A 24,981-nucleotide genomic window follows, 5' to 3' on the forward strand; every position below is an offset into this window, starting at 1 on the left:
TCACCTCAGCCCTTCCTTTGACCTGCAAACACCTGCTTACACTGACCCAGCTTCCTCCCTTACCTGATCTCCTGTTATTTAAGAGCGTCTGGGGCTGGGATTAAGTCAGCCATGGGTCACAAGGATGTTTTTTCTGCAAAGCTGAGAAGGAACCCCTGACCCCCTCCTAAGTGGCCGGTGAAAAGTGTCTGTGACATTGGAGCAGAGGTTAGTGTTTGGGGCTACACTGGAGCACGGAGAGGGGGAGGATGGGCCTGAGGGGGAGAGCAGAGGCTGGTGCTGAGGGAGCGGGAGAATGGGGGTGCAGACTGGCGCCTGGGAGACTTGAGGGGAAGAGCCCAGATGGGGCGCTTCTGCAAAGTCAGCAGCGGAGGGAGACATGCAGCGCTGGTTAGGAATGACTCAGGAGCATATAAATCCGGGTATCGCAGCTTCACTTCCCACCACTGCTGGCCCGCAGCGTGACCTTTAGGAGCCCGGGGCAGGGAGTAGTACTGGAGGATGAAGGAAGCAGAGATGAGGGGTGACGAGGTCCGCTTCTGCACAGGCAACCAGAGTGTCTCCCTGTGCTCCCGAGGTGAGAAAACTGGGGCCCCAGCCCGTCCTCACCAGGGACCGGCCTGCTGGGCCCCAGCCCTCCGCCAGTTTCCTCAGCCCCTGTCTGGCAGGCTCAGTGCTGGCTCAGCTTCCAGAATTAGCAGGCAGGGCAGAAGGTGCGGCAGGTGAGGACAGAGAGCCTGTGACCCACACCCAGTCTCCATGTGAAATCTCCCCGGACCCTTTTCCTTGGGGATGGCAACCTGGCAAGAGAAAGAGAGTGAACTTTGAATTTAGGGGGACTGGTTTTGAATCCCATCTCTGCACACTGGGCTGGTCCCATGAGGCCTTCGGGACTCCGGGTTGTCGTCTCTCCCCCTTCTAGTGGGTTTCCCTGTACACTCAGCCCCCAGACTCCCAGGCATAGCCCTTTTTAGGACACCCATGGGGGACTTTCTGACCCAGCCAGGGAGGCTCCAGGACTGACCCATGTCAGCCCCCAAGGGCTCTGCGTCTCACTCCGGTCAGGATCGATGGAGCAAGGCTGACCCTGGGGCGCTGAGGTCAGAGTTCCTGCTGGGTCTCCTGCCCTCTCTTCCTTCTGCTTTCATTCAAACGACACCTTGGTTGCGCCAGGTTCTGTGCCCTGTGCACGCCTTCCAGGCTCCAGGCTGTGGTCTTCTCTTAGCCTTTATGTTGCTACCACAGCCTCCACGAGCCCTGGTGCACGTCTGCGAGCACTCATTGCCCTTCCCCACGGTAAGTGTAGCAAGTGTTCTCAGCCCCAGCGGGCAGCCAGGAGAGGGAGCCCAAGAAGCGGAGCCTGTCTGCCCGCATAGCACAGTCTCCTCCTGGACCCTGGCTTCTCCCCTGCAGGGCTGGACCCCGGGGCAGTGGCTCCTGCAGCCCCCAAGATGCCGAGGCGTTTGCAGGCCATCCTGGCCTTTGTGGCCGCGACCGTGGTCTCCTCTCTTGTGGCTCTCTGCATTGTGGGTAAGCTCCTAGGTGACCCGAACTCGGCTGACTGTCTCTCCTTCCTGCATCAAGGTCCCAAAGAGCCCCAGATGTACGCCCTCTACTCCCAGGAGGGTCACTCCACCTCTAGTCCCAGGCCCACACCAGAGCTTTCCTGGGACCTGACCAAGGCCTGTCCAAGGGGAGCCTCCCAAGAGATGAGGCCCATGAGGGGAGCTCTGAGGGGTCGTTGGTGCCATCTTCCCGCATCCCCTCTGGAACCCTGAGTGGAGGTAGGGCAGCCTGTTCCTCCAGGCTCAGTGCTGAGGGATTATGCCGACCTGGGAATGGGGTATCTCAGCTCTACAGCACCGAAGACCTGCACTGGAGACATACGCCTCCCTCCAAGAGTTTCCGGAAGACAACAGTACTGGGCAGTTCCTCAAGGCACACGACTGTAAGTAGCCACAGTAGGGGGTGGGTGGGAGGGAGCTGGAACCTTGGATGCCCAGACCCTTCGGACACGCTTCTTCCCTGATACCCTCAGGGCCACGCTCCTCACAGAAAGGCATTATCTTGCTTTTTTTTTTAATGGATTTTTTGAGGTATAATTGGCACATAATACAGTGTACATATTTAAAGCCTACAAACTAAGTTTTGACATATGTATAAACACGTGAAACATCATCACCATCAAGATAATGAACATATTCAACGTCCTCCCCGCAAAGGTCACTTGTATCCTCTGTCATCCTCCCTCTCTTCTCCTCCTTTCGTTCCCAGGCAACCACTGACATGCTTGCTGTAATATAGATTACTCGGCTTTTTCTAGAGTTTTATATAAAAGGATTGATAGTACATACTCTTTTTTTGACCTTTATCAGTCACGTGATTTGCGAATATTTTCTTTTAGTCTGTGGCTTGTCTTTTTATTCTCTTAACAAGATTTAAATTTTGCTAAAGTCCAATTTATCCACTTTTTATTTCTTTTATGGATTGTCCTTTTGGTCTGTATCTAAGAAACCTGCCTATACCAAGGTCACAAAGACATTCTCCTATGTTTCCTTCTGGAAATTTTATCGTTTTTGGGTTTTACGTTTAGGTCTATGATTAATTTTGAGTTAATTTTTTGAATAATGATGCAAGGTTTGGTTTGAAGTTCATTTTTTCTTTTTGCATATGGGTATATAACTGTAGAAACAATTATCCTTTCTCCTTTGTATCTTTGTTGGAAATCAATTGTCCATACATGTGTGGATTCTCTATTCTGTTCCATTGATCTAAGGCCCTCCTGGTCTTACCTCAGCACAGTGGCTGAGGCCTCACACACTTACCTAGGCAGGGCTTTAGAAATAGGGTAGGAATCCTCCAGAAAGGGTCCTTGCCTACTTGGGTTCTTCTCCCTATTCCTGAAAGGAGGTTGGAATGGGAGCCTCACACCATGAATGTCTGAACTTATATCCTAGCTCATGAGGTTCACAGAGGGTGATAGAAGAACCAGAGACAGCTGCAGGTGGGTTTGGTGGGAAAAGCCATGCAGATGGAAGGGGCTACAGTGTTTCCTTGAATGACCCCAATGACCAAAGCCTTTCACTCAGGTCTCCCACATCCTCAAATGGTTCTATAGGGACCCTTGCCCTACATAACATTGGGGGTGCCAGCCCTTTAAAAGGCTGTTGCAGCTCAGGGTTCAGTGTCACCTGGAGGACTTCCACCATAGCCTTGTGCATTGAGCAGAATGCTTCCTCCACGAGTACCTATTTTATTTTGTTTCTGTTTTTTTTACCCCATGGATTTGTGATCAGAAACTTTCTAAAATTTCTATGTTTGTGGCCTACATGTTTTTTTTTTTTTTGCGGTACGTGGCCCTCTCACTGTTGCGGCCTCTACCGTTGTGGAGCACAGGCTCCGGACGCGCAGGCCCAGCGGCCAAGGCTCACGGGCCCAGCCGCTCCGCGGCACTTGGGATCCTCCCGGACTGGGGCACGAACCCACGTCCCCTGCATCGGCAGGCGGACTCTCAACCACTGCGCCACCAGGGAAGCCCTGGCCTACATGTTTTTTAGGTAGTAAAAATTGTGTATCAAGAGGCTTCACGCTTAGTGTACAAATACAGTGTAGGACTAAATATGGGCTTTATTCTTACCTATTTTCTTTACCGTAATGACCCATCTAGTGGTGAAATTTCAGTAGAATTAAACATCAACAGCTGTCAATGATATAATCAGTTATTTTCAAGTTCAATTACAATGGCAAAATAATCCAGTAGGCAAGTATTTCAATCCTTCTGCTCCCCAGTTCACATGGGATAGTTAAGTAGGCCTTTATTTCATTTTTGGGTTTACATTCTCAGGTGGCCATTCCCAGGGTCTGGGTGGTTACAGGCTGCTTGAGGAGAACTCAGGGCTGTGCCATAGACATTTCCCTTGGAAATCTTAAGAACACTCTGGTTGGCCCATGTAATGAATGGCTTCCCTATGTAATGGGCCTCTTAGCTGCCTTCTCCATTTCCTCCCTCCAGATCCCTACCACTTTGGCAGGGAGGCAGAGCTGCAAGAGGCTATCCAGATGTTTAAAGGGCACGTGGAGATTTCCAGCACCTGGAGTGCGGAGATCGAGATGTTGACGTACAGGGTGGACAATGTCAGTTCTCAGATCCAGATGCTCGGTGGTCATCTGGAAAATGCCAGTGTTGACCTCCAGATGGTAAAAGGCATCTTAAAGGATGCCAGCACCTTGAGTTTCCAGACCCAGATGTTAAGAAGTTCCTTGGAGGGGACCACTTCTGAGATGCAGAAGCTAAAGGGAGATCTGGAAGACACACAAGCTTCACATTCCCAGATCCAGAGTTTCTTAAAAAGCGGTTTAGAAAACACTAGCACTGAGCTCCATATGTTAAGCAGAGGCTTAGAAAATGCCAACACGGAGATCCAGGTGTTGAAGGCAGGGTTAGAAACGGCAGATGCTCAGGTCCGATTGGCAAACAGTAGTTTAAAGAATGTTAATGCCCAGATCCATGTTTTGAGAGGCAATCTGGATAGTGTCAATGATTTAAGGGCCCAGCAGAAAGTTTTAAGAAGTAGTTTGGAAGGTGCTGCTGCTGAGATGCAGAAGCTAAAGAGAAGTCTGCAAAATACAAATGCTTTAAACTCCCAGACCCAGACCTTTATAAAAGGCAGTTTAGGCAACACCAGTGCTGAGATTCAGGTATTAAGAGGTCATTTGGAAAGGGCTGGCGATGAGACTCGCCTGTTAAAAAGAGATTTGGAAACTGTCACTGCCCAGACCCGAACAGTAAATGGTCGCCTGGAACAGACAGACGCTCAGATGCGAGTATTAAAAACAGAGCTAGAAAGCACCATTGCCTTAAGATCCAAGATTCAGGTGTTAGATGGTCTTTTGAGAAACGCCAGCCAAGAGATACAGACCTTAAAACAAGGAATGAAGGATGCTGCGGCCTTAAATTCCAAGACCCGGATGTTAGAGAGAAATCTGCAGGAGGCCAGAGCTGAGGTCCACAGGTTGAAAGAGGATTTGGAGAACACCAAAGCAATGACTACGAAAATCCAGGAGGAGCAGGGTAGCCTGGAGACCCTCCGCGCAGCGTCTGCTTCGCAGGAACAGCTCCAGAGGACCCAAAGTAAGTTGGAGGGGGGGCTGGGGAGGGTAGAGTCTCCTGTCCCTTCAGCCTTTTGATTACTTCTACATGTACCCCCCTGGGAAGAAGTGTGGGTGCTGGAGGGGGTCTGGACCCCACCAAAGGCGGCATAATCCCTGCTTATCATCTGACCAGAGTGACAAAACAAACATCTGGGAAACAAATGAGATCTGGTGGAGGTGTGTAACAGGGACAGAGTGTGCTAGCAGGGCCAGACAGCCTTATTTCCGACTTCCTGCTAGCCCAGATGCTGTGATTTTCCTCAAGTTGTTCACCTTCTCTGAGCTTCACTTTTCTCACCTGCAAAGTGGAGACACTAATATCTGCTTCACAGTGAGGATCAAATGAATTAACACATATAAAGCATTTAACGAAGTACCCAGCATTCTTGCATTCATCTGACAAAAATGTTTTGAGACCCTAGGATGTGTCAGGAGCATAAAGATGAACAAGATGTGATGCCTACCCTTGAAGCTTGCAGGCGGGTAGAGCAGCCTTGCACAAAAGGCGTAAGAGGTGCTATGTTGGGAGCAGGTCTAAAAACTGGGGTTGGGGAGGAGCAAAAAAGAAGGAAAAGAAGGGATCTTCACCGGGCTGATGTCCTCTGGTGTAGACAAGGATCTTCCAAGGGGGGAGGAAATCTTCTGGGGCAGAAAGGATCAAAAGATGCTTCGATGGTAATTTGGCCCTTGAACTGAGTCCTGAAGGACCAGTAGGTGCTCGCCGAGCAGACAGGATAAGGGAACAGCAGGTCACAGGCATGGAGATGTGAACCATGAGGTTCCAGAAACTTCAGGCAGTTCTGTCTGACTGGACTGTGGCCAAGTGGGTGGTTGGTGAGGCACAGGCTGAAAAGACAGTAGCCAGGGGCCAGAGTGGTGGCTTTCAAACTGTTTTGAATGTAACTACAGCATGAAATCCATCTTATATTGTGACCCAGTATAATTATGTGTCACACACACACATATTTCAGAAAGCAAAACTTTTACCACATGAATGGTAATATTTTATAATCTATTATTATAATATTATTTATAATAGATTATAATCTACTTTAATATTTTATAATATTATTCATTATTATTATAAAATATTATTTTATAATCTATTCTCCAAAAAACCCTACAACCTCAGTACAACCCATTAGTGGGTTGATGACTGTGGCTGGAAAAACACTATGTGAAGAAGGGAGGCAGACCTGGAGAGACACCAGCTAGATGCGGAAGGCCTCTGATTTCTTTTTTTTTAAATGTACTTTTAAATTTTTCAAAAAATGTTTACTTATTTGGCTTCATTGGATCTTAGTTGTGGCACGTGGGCTCTTTAGTTGCAGCATGCGAACTCTTCGTTGCGGCATGTGGGATCTAGTTCCCTGACCAGGGATTGAACCCAGCCCCTCTGCATTGGGAGTACAGAGTCTTAGCCACTGGACCACCAGGGAAGTCCCTGAGCTGGGGTTTTGTCCTTCAGGAAATGAGGATCTATCGAAGGGCTTCAAGGGGGCTGGCTAGATGGGTCTCCAGGCTGAGACAGGGAATAAAAGAGGAAGACAAGCAGCAAGATTTGGACATGCTGAGTCTGAGATGCTTTGGGGATATTCAAGTGGCCATCATCTGCAGTCTGTCTGGAGTGTAGGAGAGGGGCCCTGCTGTGCACAGAGATGCAGGAGCCCTGGGTATGCTGGTTCTGGTTGTGGCAGTGGGAGTGGGGAGTTTGCATGAGATAAAACGTTTTGTGAGGAGGAGGCTGAGGGTGGAAACAGGAAGTCAACCTTTAGGTGGCAAGAAGGGAAAGAGGTGTTTTTGAAGGAGAGTGGAGAAGGCAGTCTCAGAGGCAGGAGAACTAGGAGATGTGCAGTTGGGGAAGCCAAGGAAGGAGAGCATTTCAAGAAGGGAGTGGCTAGTTCTGGCAAATATCTAAGAGAGGCCAGGTAAAAAAATCAATAAGCAACCGCTAACTTCAGTCAATTAGTAAGTCATTGGAATAAAGTTTCAGTGGAGAGTTGTATGTGGCCTGGAGGCCAGACCATGGTCAGTGGGGCGTGAATGAGAGATCAGGTGCCCAAGTCATTCAGGGGTCTTAGCTGAGAAGAGGAGAGAGATGAGGCCAAGGTGAAGGGGATGGAAGGGTAGAAGGGGGGATTAAAAAACAACCTGTATCTTTCATACTAATATCACAAAACTTACATATTAATTATAGACAATGTGGCAAATATTGAAAAATAGAAAGGTGAGACTATGACAACTTGTATTTCTGTAAAAATGTCTATTTTTACAATAAGAACCCACTGCTAATATTTTGGTGAACTTCCTTGAGAGGGTTTTTCTAAATTAGGATAGGCTTGATCTGCGGGTCAGAAAAAGGCACCAGCGAAGAGGGAGGAGATTGAAGGAGAGAGAGACCCGGGGGGTGGGGTGGGGTGGGATTGGGGAGACAGTGGTGGATGGGGGGAGACAGAAAGAGAGAGAGAGGAGAGAATGAAATGCACAGCTGAGTGATTGGACTTGAAGGGTTGGGATAGTACTTGAATCTCTGAGGCTGGGAGGGGAGGAGGTGTGGAAGTAGATGTTCACCCAGGTTTGCAGATGTGGGTACACGACACTGAGGGAGCTTGATACTTAGTGGTGTCTCTGCAGAGCAGGAGATTCCTGGTGAGAGAAGAGGGAGGGAGTTTTGAGGGAGGGGGCCATTTGGAGCATCTGCTGAAAAGATGGGGCTGACAAATGAGGGGCTTGACAGACAACACTGAGGACCAACTCTACTGTTTTGCTCTGCTGCCCTCTGTCAGAAGCCTGGAAGTCTTCTCTTCTTAATGACTCTCTTATGCTGTCCTCTTAACTCCCTCCTTTATCTTGCTACTGCTTTGGTACGGACCAATGCTTCTCCACCTTGGGGACACACTGGAATCACCCAATGAGCTTTTCAAAAATGATGCCTGGAACGAACCTCCAGAACTCTGACTTTTCGTTGGGGAGAGGGGTGGTTCTGGGATGCAGCCTGGGCATCAGAGTTTTTTTAAAAGCTCCCTAGGTGGTTCTAATGGGCAGTCGGGGGCTGAGAACCATTAGTTTGACTTTTTCTTAAAGGGCCACACAGTCGATATTTTGGGCTTTTGGCTGAACAGTCTCTGTTGCAACATCTCTGCTGTTGTAATGATAAAGCAGCCAAAGACAGTCTGTAAACTAAAGGGCATGGCTGTGTTCCAATAAAACTTTATTTATAAAAAGAAGCTGCTGGTAGGCTGTAGCTTACCTAGTCCTTGGTTTAGACTGCTGTTTCTCAGACTTTGGAGTGTATCAGAATCACCAGGAGAGTTTGTTAAAACGCAGATTGTCAAAAAACAATTTTGGATTCAGCTGGTCTGGGGTGAGTCTGAGAATCAGCATTTCTACCAAGTTCCCAGGTGCTGATGCTGCCGGTCCTGGGACCACACTTTGAAAACCCCTGGTTTACACACTCACCATTTATTATTCAGACATTGCAGTTGTGTTGTAATTGGTGTCTCTGGTCCGATTAAGATTGCCTTCTCCCTGTTGAGCATCCACACGTTACCAGGCTGACATTTTTACAGTGCAAATCTAAGCATACCATGATCCTTCCTGAAAACCCTTCAGGGCTTCCCACTGCTCACAGGAAAAATCTTCCAAACTCCTTTACATGGGATGTGCGATTTTGCGCTGGTGAACCTGTCCGTGTTCATTTCCCATCCCTTGTGCACTGACCGTTCCGGTACTCGAACAGATCAGGCTATGCCATGCTGTTTCACACCTTCATGCTTTTGCAACTACTCTGTCCCCTGCCTGGAATGCTCTCCTTGGCACTGCCTATCTGGAACACTCTTCCTCAGTCTTTTAAGACTCAGCTCAAGTGACCTCTCACCTGGGGTGTCCTTCCTGAGCCCCGCTCCCAGCCCAGGTGAAATAGACCACACCCTCTTTTGTGCCTCTAACATGCAATGGTTTTCAATGAATGCATCTTCAACACCGTTTTGAGCATCTGTCTCATTTACTAGACAGTGATTTCCCTGAGGGCATGCATCATGCCTTATTGATTTCTCTATAACAGTCCCTGATTCATGGAAGTTGAGGAATGTTGAACAGAATAGATGAATGAATAAGTGAGTCTATTTTGGCACCATTTCAAGCAGCTGTGATGAGGAGGCTGTTAAAGAAGAGAGAGTGTCAGGACAGGAGAGATGGAACAGCTGAACGAATCAGGGCGTGTGCTCACGGGATGAGCTATTAGAGTCTGGAATTGTGAGGTCAGGCAGACCAGGGGATGAAAAGGTCCCAAGTGTGGTCCTGGGTGTGGGCAGCTGAAGTGGATGGAGGTGGAGTCAAGGAAATGAGGGAAGCTACAGGTTGGCTGTGAACTCTCCCAGGGAAATGGCAGGAATCGAGGTGCAGAGAACTGTCAGGTGATAGCAATGAGTTGGGAAAGAGAGTGGTATAGCTGGGAAGCAGGAGCCTCGAAAGAGCATTGCTGGGTGGCAGAGCTGTCTGAATATCCCCGGAGTGATGGAGCCAGATGTCCTGAGCTGCTACTGGGCAGTGGGCTGGGGGTGAACCCTCCCAGACCGTGCCCCTGTAGCACTGGGCATCAAGAATTGCATGGGCTTGTGACCCTCAGTGGTCAGTCCCTGGACAGATCAGGATCCACAGCCAACTCCTGGTTCTCTCTCCTCCCCCACCTTTGCTCCAGATCAACTCCTCCAGCTGATCCTGCAAGGCTGGAAGTCCTACAGCGGGAGCTTGTATTACTTTTCTCTTTCCAAGAAGACTTGGCAGGAGGCTGAGCAGTTCTGTGTGTCCCGGGGAGCCCACCTGGCCTCGGTGACCTCTGAGGAGGAGCAGGTCAGAGCTGTGGGCTTGGGGTGGTGCTGCTGGGGTTGATGTGGTATCAGGGACTTTGGCGCTTTGGCCTTCCCCCTCTTGGAGTGGGCATGGCAGAGATCTTCATGCCTCCTCTGTCAGTCAGGGAGCAAATATTCATTGAATTGTGATGAGCATCTTGCTCTGGACGTACAAGCACTGACAGCAAACCCCAATGTCCTCAGTGAACGAGGGAGACACCCAGAGGAGTCAGCAGAGAGGAAGGGCAGAGGGAGATGGCACCAAGTGACTGCCCTTAATGTGTCGGGTGCAACCTTCCCTCCCCATTCCCTCATTTTCCTCTCAGTCTTCCTCTCTAGTTGTCAATCTTGATTTTAATGTCAGTTCATCTGATGGCTATGGAAGGCCCACGAGCAGAAGATGCAGGCTTCTTGGGAAGACAAGACACACATATGAGTTTGAGGACCACCAAAGGCAATAGAGGCCCAGAGTGGCCCATATGCCGAAGGTTCTTATCAGAAGTTACTAGGGTTATTGACAAGGGCCCACTGTATGTTTGGTCAAATTTAACTTACAGACCTGTCCAACCCTTGTGATTCTCCTGAGACTGTTCTTGTCTGTCCGTCAAAGGACATGCTATTTTGTAAAACACATCTTAAAAAAACTGTGACCAGATCTGTCTTTGTCCCAGTAAGGCCACACTCCTCACCAGGTCAACATGGGAGAGCTGGACTTCCCTGAGGTGACCTGGCTGCTGGCCTAGATCTGGAAAACCATGGAACGCATAGGGAGGGGGCCCAGCTCCTGGAAAGTGGGCTTCATGTCCCTGGGACTAGGGAGGGCGTGGCTTGGATCCCTCTTCCATGCGGCCTGGTGAACAAGCTCCTCACACAAGGTCACACGACCCTGCTTTTCCTCCACAGGCATTTCTGATACAATTCACAAGTGCCTCTTACCACTGGATTGGCCTCACTGACAGCGATTTGCAGGGCTTCTGGCGCTGGGCGGATGGCACACCATTCAATAGTGCCAGGAGCAGTGCGTGAGTCCAGCCACTGTCTGGTGCTGTCCCAGGCACTGTCTTGGGCAGGTCTGGCTAGAGACTCTGTCCTGTGTGTGTATCCCTGCCCATGAAGTGTTAGTGTTCTGGGTGATATATGTGTACGATGTGTGTGTGTGATGTGTGTGTATATATTGATTGTGTGGGTGTTGTGTGTGTGTGTGTATCATGTGTGTGGTGTGTGTATGATGTGTGTGTACACCAGCATAGCTGTGATCCTCGCCTGGACTCCTAAACGGGGGCGTCAGAACAGGACAGGTCCTGGGGCTGGCAGGCAGAATATGAGTGGGTCTTTCTGTTTTGTTTGTTTTTGCCTATCCTATACCCTACTACTTAGGCCTGGTCCCAAGGAGCTTTGCCCCCATCTGAAGGTATCTGAATATGAATTCTGGGGTGGGGACTTGCATCTTTAGACACCCTTCCCATCCCTCCATTCTCAGTAACTAAGGACAACCTCAGCAGAGCCATCCTGAGGGCACCACTGGCCCCATCCTGGGGCTACCAGGGTATTAGGGACCTGTGTCACTTCAGCTCCTTATGCCACAGCAGGGCAAAGGGACACTTCTTTCATCTAGCAGAATACAGCCCTCTTGTTTCCAGGTTTTGGGACAAGAGTCAGCCGGACAACTGGCGACACGAGAATGGGCAAACGGAAGACTGTGTTCACATGAGGAGGAAGTGGAATGACATGTACTGTACCGCCCTCTACCAGTGGGTCTGCGAGAAGCCCGTGGGCCAGATGTAGCCTGAAGGCAGGTGGAGCTGAGCCCCTTCTCCAGGATGCCTTGGGAGCCTCTGAACTCAGCTGGCTCTCTGGGGCCTTCCATTTGGCCTTTGTTTCTCCTGCCCTGTCCTTTTAAAAAAAATCTTTCCAACATGTTTACCTCATGTGACCCAGCACAAGAAATATCTCCTCAAGGCAAGAGCCTTGTTTTGCCTCTGTATCTCCCTTGGCAACCGGCACAGGCCTGTCAGACAGCAGGTCCTCAATAAATACTCGGATGAACGAAAGTTTGGACTTGTCTCTGTGACAGCTGCCAGGCTTGCTGCTCCCTGCCTTGGTTCTCCTTCCCTTGGGGTACCTTCTGTCTTGAAACAGGCATATCTTGTTTAAGGGCTTTATAGCTAGGAACTTCCAGTTGGTTTGTTGAAAACAGCAGAGGTTTAACACAAACTACAGGGACTTGGTAGGGGTACAAATTCCCAGAAAGTCATAGACACCCCAGGTGTTCTCTGTACTTTCTTTGTAGAAGATGGGGCTGGAGCTGGATTTTTCTAGCCCTTTAAATAACTCCAAGAACTCATTTCTCTCGGGTTGCTGGCTTTATCTTGTCTTCGGACTTTTAACCCTCAGAGCCATTTCTCTGACTCTTCCTGTCCCCATTCACCCTTCCAGGGACTCAGCTTTCTGCCAGCTCAGCTTAGAATGAGAATTTCTAGACCAATTTTATTTTGCAGCAAATACTGGAATCCCATCGTAGGCCTGCCCAGGGAATGCCATGCAAAGTTCTGGAGCTCTTTCTCTTCATTACTCTCCTTTCCACTCTGCTCCCCAATTCTGGAATGCTCAGTCTCCCCAAACTCCCATCTTTCTCTCCTCAGCCTAGTGAGACTGCCGCGCCCTGTGTGGCACCCTTTCCCCTGCACTGTGGTCTGGAAAAATCCACCAGGAAGAAATCCAGGGAGGGTCTTGGGCTCATCCAGTCAAATCCTGGTTTTGTTCTGCCTGTTATCCGATGTCTGAAAACAATAGTTGCATGTGTTTTGTCCAGTTTTCAGGTTGCTTACAGCAGAAGGGCTGGTCCAGTGACTCCATCATGACCAGAATTAGAAACCTGTTCTTTTATGACATATTTGGCTGAAGTGGACTTTAATCCGTTTTTATTCATTTTTTTCTCTTGGCTTTTCCTTTGGCTTTTTCTTTTATGGTTTCTTCACTTTTTTAAAAACATCTTTATTGGAGTATAATTGCTTTACATTGTTGTGTTAGTTGCTGCTGTATAACAAAGTGAATCAGCTCTACGTATACATATATCCCCGTTGGCCCTCCCTCCTGCGTCTCCCTCCCACCCTCCTTATCCCACCCCTCTAGGTGGTCACAAAGCACGGAGCTGATCTCCCTGTGCTATGCGGCTGCTTCCCACTGGCTATCTATTTTACCTTTGGTAGTGTATATATGTCCATGCCACTCTCTCACTTCGTCCCAGCTTACCCTTCCCCCTCCCCGTGTCCTCAAGTCCATTCTCTACGTCTGCATCTTTATTCCTGTCCTGCCCGTAGGTTCTTCAGAACCATTGTTTTTTTTTTTTTTAGATTCCATATATATGTGTTAGCATACGGTATAATTCCTCATCTTAGTGGAAATGGTTTCAGTTTTTCACGATTGAGAACGATGTTGGCTGTGTGTTTGTCATATATGGCCTTTATTATGTTGCGGTAAGTTCCCTCTGTGCCTATTTTCTGGAGAGGTTATATCATAAATGGGTGTCGAATTTTGTTGAAAGCTTTTTTCTGCACCTATTGAGATGATCATATGGTTTTTCTCCTTCAATTTGTTAATATGGTGTATCACATTGACTGATTTGTGTATATTGAAGAATCCTTGCATTCCTGGGATAAACTCCCCTTGATCGTGGTGTATGATCCTTCTAATGTGCTGCTGAATTCTGTTTGCTAGTATTTTGTTGAGGATTTTTGCATCTATGTTCATCAGTTATCTTGGCCTGTAGTTTTCTTTTTTTGTGACATCTTTGTCTGGTTTTGGTAACAGGATGATGGTGGCCTCATATAATGAGTTTGAGAGTGTTCCTCCCTCTGCTATATTTTGGAAGACTTTGAGAAGAATAGGTGTTAGCTCTTCTCTAAATGTTTGATAGAATTTGCTTGTGAAGCCATCGGGTCCTGGACTTTTGTTTGTTGGAAGATTTCTAATCACAGTTTCAATTTCAGTGCTTGTGATTGGTCTGTTTGTATTTTCTATTTCTTCCTGGTTCAGTCTTGGAAGTTTGTGCTTTTCTAAGAATTTGTCCATTTCTTCCAGGTTGTCCATTTTATTGGCATAGAGTTGCTTGTAGTAATCTCTCATGATCCTCTGTATTTCTGCAGTGTCAGTTGTTACTTCTCCTTTTTCATTTCAAATTCTGTTGATTTGAGCCTTTTCCCTTTTTTTCTTGATGAGTCTGCCTAATGGTTTATCAATTTAGTTTATCTTCTCAAAGAACCAGCTTTTAGTTTTATTGATCTTTGCTATCATTTCCTTCATTTCTTTTTCATTTATTTCTGATCTGATCTTTATGATTTCTTTCCTTCTGCTAACTTCCGGGTTTTTTTTTTTTTGTTGTTGTTCTTGTTTCTCTAATTGCTTTAGGTGTAAGGTTAGGTTTTTTATTTGAGATGTTTCTTGTTTCTTGAGGTAGGATTGTATTGCTATAAACTTCCCTCTTAGAACTGCTTTTGCTGGATCCATAGGTTTTGGGTCGTCGTGTTTTCATTGTCATTTGTTTCTGGGTATTTTTTGATTTCCTCTTTTATTTCTTTAGTGATCTCTTGGTTATTTAGTAGCGTATTGTTTAGCCTCCATGTGTTTGTATTTTTTACAGAATTTTTCCTGTAATCGATATCTAGTCTCATAGTGTTGTGTTCAGAAAAGATACTTGATATGATTTCAATTTCTTAAGTTTACCAAAGCTTGATTTGTGACCCAAGATACGATCTACCCTGGAGAGTGTTCCATGAGCACTTGAGACAAAAGTGTATTCTGTTGTTTTTGGATGGAATGTCCTATAAATATCAATTAAGTTCATCTTGCTAATGTATCTTTTTTTTTTTTTTTTGTGGTACGTGGGCCTCTCACTGTTGTGGCCTCTCCCGTTGTGGAGCACAGGCTCCGGATGCGCAGGCCAAGCGGCCATGGCTCACGGGCCCAGCCACTCCGTGGCATGCGGGATCTTCCCGGACCGGGGCACGAACCCATGTCCCCTGCATCGGCAGGCGGACTCTCAACGACTGCGCCACCAGGGAAGCCCCTAATGTATCTTTCAAAGCTTGTGTTTCCTTATTTATTTTCACTTTGGATGATCTGTCCATTGGTGAAAGTGGGGTGTTAAAGTCCCCTACTATGACTGTGTTACTGTCGATTTCCCCTTTTATGGCTGTTAGTATTTGCCTTACGTATTGAAGTGCTCCTCTGTTGGGTGCATAAATATTTACAATTGTTATATCTTCTTCTTGGATTGATCCCTTGATCATTATGTAGTGTCCTTCTTTGTCTCTTGTAATAGTCTTTATTTTAAAGTCTATATTGTCTGATATGAGGATTGCTACTCCAGCTTTCTTTTGATTTCCATTTGCATGGAATATCTTTTTCCATCCCCTCACTTTCAGTCTGTATGTGACCCTAGATCTGAAGTGGGTGTCTTGTAGACAGCATATACACAGTATACCACATCTTCTTAAGCCAATTGTCTATTGATGAGTACTTACAAGTTTCTTGATTGCAACGTTCCCATGAGCTCTCATTTTCTTTTATGAGAACCACATTGCTTTAATTATTGTAGCTTTATAATACGTTTTGTTATCCAGAAGGGTGAGCCCCCCCTTTAACTTTTTCAAAAATTTTTAGATCCATTTGTGGGCGGGGCTTGGTTATTGGTGGGTTTCACTAAAGGGCATAAGGTGGTTAGCTGGATTTTTCACTGGAGCATCCCTGCTGCAGTTAATCCAATGGCCGTGGAGGGCTCTTCAGAAAGGAATTCCCCAAACATTTGGGAAATAGAAGCTCAACTGCCAGCATTTCCGCAGAGGGGAAAGGGGTCTAGGCATCTCACTCTTTGGTACAGAGATGGCCCCTGAGTGCCCCTGCTTTCAGTCTGGCTGTGCAGACCTCTCTGGATATAAACTGCCCTTCTGCAGTGCAGGGGATTGCCTAGTTACAGGAGGTGGAGGAGGGGATGTGTAAGCTCTAAATGGTCTTCATAAAACTTTCAACTGATTCTCCAATTTTTAGTCTGCCCTGCACCCCTGCCTTCAGAGGTAACTGCTACTTCAGGGTTGTGAACTTACTAGGGTTGTCCTCATTTTTATTCACTTTGCTCACTAGTGCCAGTTTGAGTTCCATTTTCTCAGTTCTGCTGATTCAGTTACCACTCATCCACCCACTACCAGCTTCCAAGTTTTGTTGAAATTTCTTATCTGCTGTTGATTTTTCTTCCATTCTCTTTGTCATTGTGGGTGTTTCTTATTTTTATTCCTTTACTGTCATTATAGTAGATCTTCAGAGAAAACAGACATGAATGTGGGCATTGAATCTACCTCTTTCAAAAGAAAACTCATTATATTCTCTAATAGGATATTATAGTATTGAGGAAAGCTATTAATTTTGCATATTTATCATATATAAAACATGTTATTGAATACATATGCAAGAACTCTAGTTCTTTTTTTTTTCTAGTTAACTGCATTGGGTTTCTGGATAAAAAACATTATTTGCAAGTAATGGTAACTGCAATTGTACTTTTCTGGAATTTATATCTTATTTCTTTTTCTTTTGTTACTGTATTGGTAAGACCTCCAGGAAAATGTTAACTAGTAGTGGTGATGGCTGGCATGCTTGTGTTGTTCCTGACATTAATATGACTATTTCCAGTTTTACATTAAGTTGTTTGTTGTTGATTTCTGATAATTACCTTTTATAAAGTGAAGGAAATTTCCTTTAATTCCAAATAACCAGAGGTTATCTAAATTAAGGATGGATACTGAATTTTGTCAAATGGGTTTTCAGTATATACCAAAATATTAATTAAAATCTTATCCTTTTGGGAATTCCCTGGCAGTCCAGTGGTTAGGACTCCATGCTTCCACTGCAGGAGGCACGGGTCTGATCCCTGGTCTGGGAACTAAGATCCCACGTGCTGTGCAGTGTGGCCCAAATAAATAAATAAACCATTAAAAAAACTTATCCTTTTATATGTTAGTATAATAAATTACATTAGTAATTTCCTAATGATCAATTATCTTTGCAGTTTTTGAGTAGAAACCTATTTGGTTATAGTATTATTTTAATATATTGCTAGATTTGATTTCCTGATAGTTGATTCCTTGGTATTTTGCAGCTATAGCAATATAGATATATGTAGAGATGGATTTATTGTTTTATTTGTATGCATTTCTTTCTTTTAGGGTTTTCCTAGCTTACGCAAAGAAAAGTAGAAGCCAGTATTAAATAATATGTCCCACTTTCTTAGAATTTACTGAGATTTTCCTTGTGACCTAGTGTATTTCACTTTTTATGAATGTTCCATAGGCATATTTGTTAGACTAGACTTGTAATTTTCATTATTCAGATAGTCTATATCCTCATTTATGTTCTGTCTACTCAGCCTATAAATTTCTCTGAGAGGATTTTAACTCTCCCATGTTTAACATTTATCTATGGTTATCCACATTCTCAGATTTCTAATAGCTTTTTTAAAAAATTAATTAATTAATTTATTTTATGGCTGTGTTGGGTCTTCATTGCTGCACGGGCTTTCTCTAGTTGCGGCGAGCAGGGGCTACCCTTCGCTGTGGTGTGCGGGCTCCTTCTCGTTGTGGTGACTTCTCTTGTCGCAGAGCACTGGCTCTAGGCGCGCACACAGGCTCAGTAGTTGTGGCACATGGACTTAGTTGCTCCACGGCATGTGGGATCTTCCCGGACCAGGGCTCGAACCTGTATCCCCTGCGTTGACAGGCGGATTCTTAACCACTGTGCACCAGTGAAGCTGCCCTCTAGTAGCTTTTGATTTAGGTATTTCAGTGTTACTTTGTTTAATGTCTAAAAAATTCATAACCATTGGGATGTCCCTGGTGGTCCAGTGGTTAAGACTCCACACTCCCAATGCAGGGGGCATGGGTTCGATTACAGGTTGGGGAACTAAGGTCCCACATGCTGCATGGCTTGGCCAAAAAATAAAAAATAAAAATAAATCGCAACCATTACATATACTTGAAGAATTTTACTTTTTATCCATATTCATTCAATCAAGGATTATTTATTGTGCTTCCACTATGTACCAAACACTCTTCTAGGTTTTGGGGATTCAACAGCGAACCAAACAGATAAAAATTCCAGCCTTCATGAAGCCGGCATTCCAGTAGGGAGGAGAGGTGGTTAGGACATCTGCCCCCTTCTCAGAGCCACAGGAAGGAGTCCTGTGGTGCTTGAAACCTGGGGCTGGGGACCTTCTGGAGTAGCCACTGCTCACCCAGCCCTCCATGGTCTGTGGTCTAGAGCTAACAGAACAGGAACTGGTAAACCTGAAGGACTCTCTCCCGCTCACATTCTAGGGTCAATTCTCATGCCCGGGCTGGCCCTTTCTCTCCTCTAGAGGAGGTTCTGAAAGCTGCAGTCTCCCCAAGAAAGAGAAAGGCAGAGGAATTAAGTTTTCTGTAGCTGGAGCAGAGAGAATCTGGGGAGGCAGAGTGAATCCGCAGTTGTCCTGGGGGAAGTAGTCCGCTTGTCACCCTGTCCCACTCTGCCTCCACTCAGATTGCATTGATGGCAACAGCAGGCTGTGACGATTCCCGCCACCTGGGGTGTGCCCACAGCCTTGTCTCCCAGGGCCATGGTTTCCAGTCTCCCTCAGTAGGAGGACCCAACCTGATGAGGCTGGGGTCTGTCTACACATTGTGATTTAGGGGACAGCCGGACTCTGGCATAGGGAGGGGAAGGCATAGACCTTTTGGCTGTCATGAAATGACCTTCGAGGCCTAGTTTTCTAGAATAATTTCTCAGTCAGGAGGGAGAACGCATTCTGGAGGAAGATGGCACAGCATCTTGAGGATGGAGGTCACTAGTTTAGAGGAAAAGGTACCCCTACTTATTATAGTTGTAAACTCCAAATGTCCTCTACCAACTAATGTCTCAGCCCTCCATGCTCCAGAACTCTTACAACACTTGCTCCCATGAGCAATGCCCAGATTTGGGCCTGGGCCTTGGCCAGGTCTCCCCATAAGCCTACACCGTGCCTACTAGGAAGACCCTCTCTCTTTGTATTTTCTCACTTATAGGGGCCAGTTATAAATGGCTCTACCTTAGTCTGCTGCTAGCAATTCCTGCAGCTCAAAGCCAAACACCCCCAAGGACCCACACTGCCAATGAAGGCTCTAGGCCTCAGTTAGAGTCACAGAAGAGTGAGGAGTTATGGGCTGCTTTTTGGGGGTGGTGGTGGTGATTTAGGATAGAACAAGGGGCTGCCAGCTGGGCCTCAAGAAGGCTTCTTCCTGCAGGACAAGTGTCCACGCAGCAGGGTATCCACAGCACAGCTGTGCCCCTCAGATCCCCTTACCCTCCCCCAAAGCAGTCTGGATCCCACTTCCTCTCGAACCTCCCAGAGCCCTGCTTTTGTTGCAATCTTACCCTTCTTCGATTTGACAAGAACTTCCCAGTCTCAGCTGCATAGATCCCAGGACCAGGAATCTAGGCCCTCTTCAAGGTGGTTCCACCGAGCCTCTCATGGCATCCTCGCTGTAGGGTCACTGGAACCGAGCCCTGGGCCTCAGTGCCCCTCAACCAGCTCTGACTGCAGTTCCTGCACTGTTGCTCAGAACATCCCTCTGCCTGGGTCACTTAGGATTGGTCTGTGTAATAGCCAAGTTTCTGGACATTCCATCTGGTTCATAAATCATCATTGCTGTTCTCACCATCACTTCCAATGGGGTGGGAGTTACACAAGGCAAGAGAGGTTCGTGGTTGTAGACCCAGGCTCTGTGGCCAGACTCTCTGGGTCCAGTCCCAGCTTTGCCCCTTCCTAGCTGTGAAAGCCGGTTACCTGACTTTGGTGTCTCAATTTCTTCTTCTGTGAGTAAATGAGAATCCCTCACTCTTGGGGCTGTTGTGTGAATTTAGAAAATTAGCACGTATGTTGAGCTTCGAATACTTCATGGCACCCAGATCCCACTGTATAAGCCGTAGCTGTTATTGTTACACCAATAGCCTGATGGACTCCTCACTACAGCTCTGAGGAAGTTCCTATTATAATCTCTGCTTTATAGATGGCAAGGTGAGGCCTAGAGTTTGGATGACTCGCTCAAAAGTCCTAGGAACCCCTGTGCTGCAGAAGCTCTTCCCCTCTGAACCACGATGAACCCCTGGGCCCTGCTTAAGTCTCAGCTCTTCCGTGTGACCCCACAGGCCCTAAGCTTCCATCCACCCCTTTGCGAGGTTGCCAGGCACCTTTGGCATCTTGTCAGAGCTCCAGGCTTTGGCTGTGGCCTTAGCCCAGCAGCACAAATGAGAAGGGCACGAGTTGAGGGTCCCTGTGGGGAAATGACCTTAAAGCAGCTTCCTGGGGACACAGCCTGTGGGTCTGTTCCTCTTCTCCGCTGTTGGTGGAAAAGCACTTCTGACCCACTGTTACCTCTGCTGAAGATGTGGCCAAGAAGTTTACCCCAGCTCATGCCCAGGGGGTGCAGGAGGAGCTCAAGGGAGGTGAGGTGTGGGGCACAGGGAGCAGGACCTTGGAAGAGGAGCAGGGCCCGGGTGCTGGGGCACCAGGCTAACCGGAGGCACAGGGCTGGGCCCAGAGCCCTTGGGATGGGGGCCGCTCAGACCTCGAGGAAAAAGGACTGCCACGGAGACGGCAAGCCTGAGCTCTAGGCTCAGCTCTGCCACTGACCAGCAGCAGGACCTTGGCTAGGTACTCAACGTCTCTGGCATTAACTTTCCCGCTTGTACATCGGAGTAAAGTCTAAGTCCCAAGAATGTGGTGAGATAGAATAATATATAGTATGTAATAAATAATACGTAATAATAATAATACATATTATGGGAAAATGAATACTAATGTGAAATTACCAAATTGACTTGGGTAGGCATTCTGGGCAGTGCAAACATGTCCCTTTAGAGTGTTTGATCCTTGTAAAATGTCATTCTTTGCCTTCTCTTACTAGAGCTGGTTTTCACCGCTCTCTCATGTCTTGACTGACCTAAGGAGCTTAAGGGAACTGTGTCTGAGCCACGCTCTGGCTGGTGTGGTAGAGGCTTCCAAGCACCCACGATGGGTGTTTCCATCAGCAGGAGGGGGTGTTCTTCTCAGCTGGGTCCCAGGGTAACGAATAGGCAAAGACTGATGAGGTGAACGTGCTGGGGCAATTTCTCTGTCTCGGGGTGGAAGATAATGTGGACCAGACTGTCCTCACTCCCTTCTCCAGGGTGCCTTTCTGCATCGCAGAGGCAGGAAGGCCGAAGCTCCATTTCCCAGAACCCCTTGTACCCATGGCTCTGGATGCCAGTTAAGATGATTTAGTTAGGGCTTCCCTAGTGGCTCAGTGGTTAAGCATCTGCCTGCCCGCAGGGGACACAGGTTTGAGCCCTGGTCCGGGGAGATCCCACATGCCGCGGAGCAACTAAGCCCGTGCACCACAACTACTGAGCCTGCGCTCCAGAGTCGGCGAGCCACAATACTGAGCCCATGCGCCACAACTACTGAAGCCCGCGGGCCTAGAGCCCGTGCTCCGCAACAAGAGAAGCCACCGCAATGAGAAGCCCGCGCACCACAACGAAGAGTAGCCCCCGCTCGCTGCAACCAGAGGAAAGCCCATGCGCAGCAACGAAGACCCAGCGCAGCCAAAAATAAATAAATAAATTTATTTTTAAAAAAAGATTTCGTTAGAAACAGGTGTGTGAGATTACCAGCGTGGAAGTGAGGCAGAGCGCCCCTCCCTGTCCTACTGTTTCCTGTGGACATGCCAGGGCATGGGAAATTGGGGTTTCTCTGCAGCAGTCTCCCGGGCCCCTCCCCCAGCTTCGGAGGCTTGAGTGGCAGCTGCAGGGGCAGGGGCTCCCTGCTGCCTGGCTGCTGCTTTGGAGGTGTGTCCTTGGACTCAGAGCCCCTCCTGCTTCTCCCGCTCTCCCACTGATTGTGTAAGCACCTTTATAAACCCCTGAATTAAACCCCTTGGCATCTGCTTGAAATACCCAGAAGAGTTTCTGACCCTAGAAGAGTTTTCTGGACCTTGACTGGTGCAAGTGGCCTGAGGACTTTGCTGCTGTGAAGGTGATCCCTGCCAGACACCAGCCACGGCAGAAGCCTCAAACGGGACAGCTCCATTTTGGGAAATGACACCCAGGGGCGATGATGAAGGAGCAATGATTTGGAAGGAATCTCAATCCCTGAGTGACCATGAGGGTCAGAGATGCACTACTAACCTCCACGTTTCACACTGTTAGAGGCGAGAGAAATAAACTTTTTGTTCATCAGGCCACTGCATTATTGCGTGACGGAAAGGTGTAGGCCCCTCAGCTCAAACTGGTGTATGTCATTGCTCTCCCTCAGAACAGATGGCTCAGTTGAGGAATCAAACAGCCAAGGGGCCAGAAAATGATAGCTGGAGTTGATGGAGGGGAGCAGGTCTGAAAGAATAAAGTCTGGGTTTCTCACACTTGGTTCCTGATGCACACCAGCTTGCCCACGTGAGCTTTTGGCAATAAAATAATGTCGGTGAGGGGGCTTCCCTGGGGTGCAGTAGTTAAGAATCCGCCTGCCAATGCAGGGGGCACGGGTTCGAGCCCTGGTCCGGGAAGATCCCACATGCCACGGAGCAACTAAGCCCGTGCGACAAACCTCCTGAGCCTGCGCTCTAGAGCCCGCGAGCCCCAACTACTGGACCCACGTGCCACAACTACTGAAGCCCACGTGCCTAGAGCCCGTGCTCTGCAACAAGAGAAGCCACCGCGATGAGAAGCCTGCGCACTGCAACGAAGAGTAGCCCCCGCTCGCCGCAACTAGAGAAAGACCGTGCACAGAAACAAAGACCCAATGCAGCTAAAAATAAAATAAATAAATAAATTTGTTTAAAAAAATAATAATGTTGGTGATGTTCTTTTTGACACCCAAGGAAAGTTAAGTAAAGGGGTAAACCATCTCCATTTTAAGCTTCATCCCCACACACCTGGCTCTTGCTGCGTTCTCTCTGCCTGTCAGCAGACAGCACCAAATGAACTCAGAGCACATAAAGCAATTTCCCTTCTTTAAAAAATATATTTTAAAAATTATAAAAGTAATTTCATGCTATGAAAATGCAAGCAACACAGAAGATGGGATTCACAGATCAAAGCTCCCCATTCCCAGGCCCACTGCTCAGGGGAACCCCAGTTAAGCATTTGGTGTGTCCTCTTCTTTTCCCCTTGCCCTGCCTTTGAAGGCAGTTGCCATGGAGATGGGGCTGAGGAGGTGGCTGGTGTGGCTAGGAAATTAGTTCTATGTGGGAACCGAGCAAATAAGTAACCAGAGTGAAGTTTCTCACTGTTGAAGAAGGGAATTAAGGGGGAAAGGGGGAAACTAGAGAGAAACCTGAGGTATTGGATTGGAACTGGAGGTATTACTGTGAACTCATGCTTTTTAAATGTATCTGTCCATCTATATACAGAGATAGATACAGCTGTATGTGTGTGTATGCTTCTGTGCATGCATACATCTATTTCCTGTCTGCAAAGACAGCCTAGAAGTAATGACATCCCAAAAGGAATGAACATCCAAACTTGGTTTCTAAATCCTATCTTCCACTAAAAGAATTGACCCATTTCAGGGCGGGGACTAGGAGAATTCGGGATGAGCCTGGAACATGTTGGCTTTTTGGCACAAGTAAGTAAGTGCTCAAACAATGAAGGGGTCATGTCAAAAGGACAGAGGAGCCAGTTTGAAGGGGCTCCCACTCTCAGCTCTTAAGTCTCAGCTCTTTCATGTGACCCCACAGGCCCTAAGCTTTGAGCTGAGGGGCCTACACCTTTCTGTCACGCGATAATGCAGTGGCCTGATGAACAAAAAGTTTATTTCTCTCGCCTCTAACAGTGTGAAACGTGGAGGTTAGTAGTGCATCTCTGACCCTCATGGTCACTCAGGGATTGAGATTCCTTCCAAATCATTGCTCCTTCATCATCGCCCCTGGGTGTTATTGTCCCAAATCTCGGACAATATAAGCATTAAAATAAATGATATGAATGAATTACATCTTATTGACTAAAATAGAAATTCATGAGCTCATGCTGACATAACACAAAATGAAACACTTACTGGGGAGAAGGGAGAGCTCTTCCTCAAAGAGGATGCTGACCATTTGTCTGTTATCAGCATGGCGGTTAATTCAGGCAGGAGTCAGTAATGGATGCTAAGGATATCTCCTCACGAAATATTTATCAATTAAGAGGGAAAAAAATGTCAATTTATGGTGAAGGAACCTGGCAGACACCACCTTGACTGGGTGATCAAAGTTAACATTGCCAGCGGTGGGACAGGTCAACATCACGCCTCCTGATGTGAGGCACTGAGAAAAGCTCAGCATCTTTCCTATCGAGTCCCTGCCAAGAGGGCAGGACCTGGGTCTGGACATGAGGAAACACTGAACAGACCCAGGCTGAGGGACATCCTCCACACTGAAAGGCTTCTACTCTCTGAAACTGTCAAAGCCATGAAGACAGGACAAGACTAAGGAAACGCTTTAGAAAAAGAAAAATGAAAACGGGAATACGCATAGAGAGGTAGTGGTGGAGCACATGTGAAAAAAGTTAAGTGGGAAATCTAGGTGAAGGGGATATAGGACCTTTTTGTTTCTGCTCTTGCAACTTTTATTTCAAAATGAAATTGAAAAACGTTTTGTGTGTATCTATCAATTTTTTTCTGGTAAACGTATATATGTTCGTATGTATATTTGCCTACACGTGTGTACACATGTCCAGACGCTCAGGTCCCAACTCAGATTGGTTGAGTCAGAATGTGGGGGACTGGTACCCGAGCAGGTGGATTTTTTAAAACTCCCCAGGTGACTTCAGTGCGCAGCCGATTTGCGAGCCAGCGCTGTAATCCAGGCTTCACGGAAATCACCTGTGGGGCTTGTTGAACCGAGCGTCCCGGAGCGGTTTCCCCAGAGCAGGCGGCGCAGGTACGCAGGCGCGCAGGGGAATGGGG

The 24,981-nt window shown here is 47.4% G+C and overlaps 1 protein-coding gene across 1 annotated transcript; it reads left to right on the forward strand.

The window, feature by feature from the left end:
• The first annotated feature begins 501 nt into the window (after positions 1-501).
• CLEC4F (C-type lectin domain family 4 member F) lies at positions 502-11,786 on the forward strand. The gene is made up of 7 exons (XM_024756425.1): positions 502-577; positions 1,414-1,530; positions 1,853-1,948; positions 4,013-5,131; positions 9,851-10,002; positions 10,905-11,023; positions 11,642-11,786. Exons 1-7 carry the CDS (start codon positions 502-504, stop codon positions 11,784-11,786), a joined length of 1,824 nt encoding a protein of 607 aa, XP_024612193.1.
• Positions 11,787-24,981: the final 13,195 nt, after the last annotated feature.

The sequence above is a fragment of the Neophocaena asiaeorientalis genome, unplaced genomic scaffold (assembly GCF_003031525.2).
Source record: "Neophocaena asiaeorientalis asiaeorientalis breed wild unplaced genomic scaffold, Neophocaena_asiaeorientalis_V1.1 scaffold303, whole genome shotgun sequence".
NCBI classification, from domain to species: Eukaryota; Metazoa; Chordata; class Mammalia; order Artiodactyla; family Phocoenidae; genus Neophocaena; species Neophocaena asiaeorientalis.

What these genes read in the sequence shown, in the direction of transcription:
- CLEC4F (XM_024756425.1), top strand. Translation starts at nt 502, where the DNA reads ATGAAGGAAGCAGAGATGAGGGGTGACGAGGTCCGCTTCTGCACAGGC. An exon ending in GTTCCTCAAGGCACACGACT is followed by an intron (nt 1,949 to 4,012) that starts GTAAGTAGCCAC and finishes TCCTCCCTCCAG; the next exon opens with ATCCCTACCACTTTGGCAGG. An exon ending in ACAGCTCCAGAGGACCCAAA is followed by an intron (nt 5,132 to 9,850) that starts GTAAGTTGGAGG and finishes CCTTTGCTCCAG; the next exon opens with ATCAACTCCTCCAGCTGATC.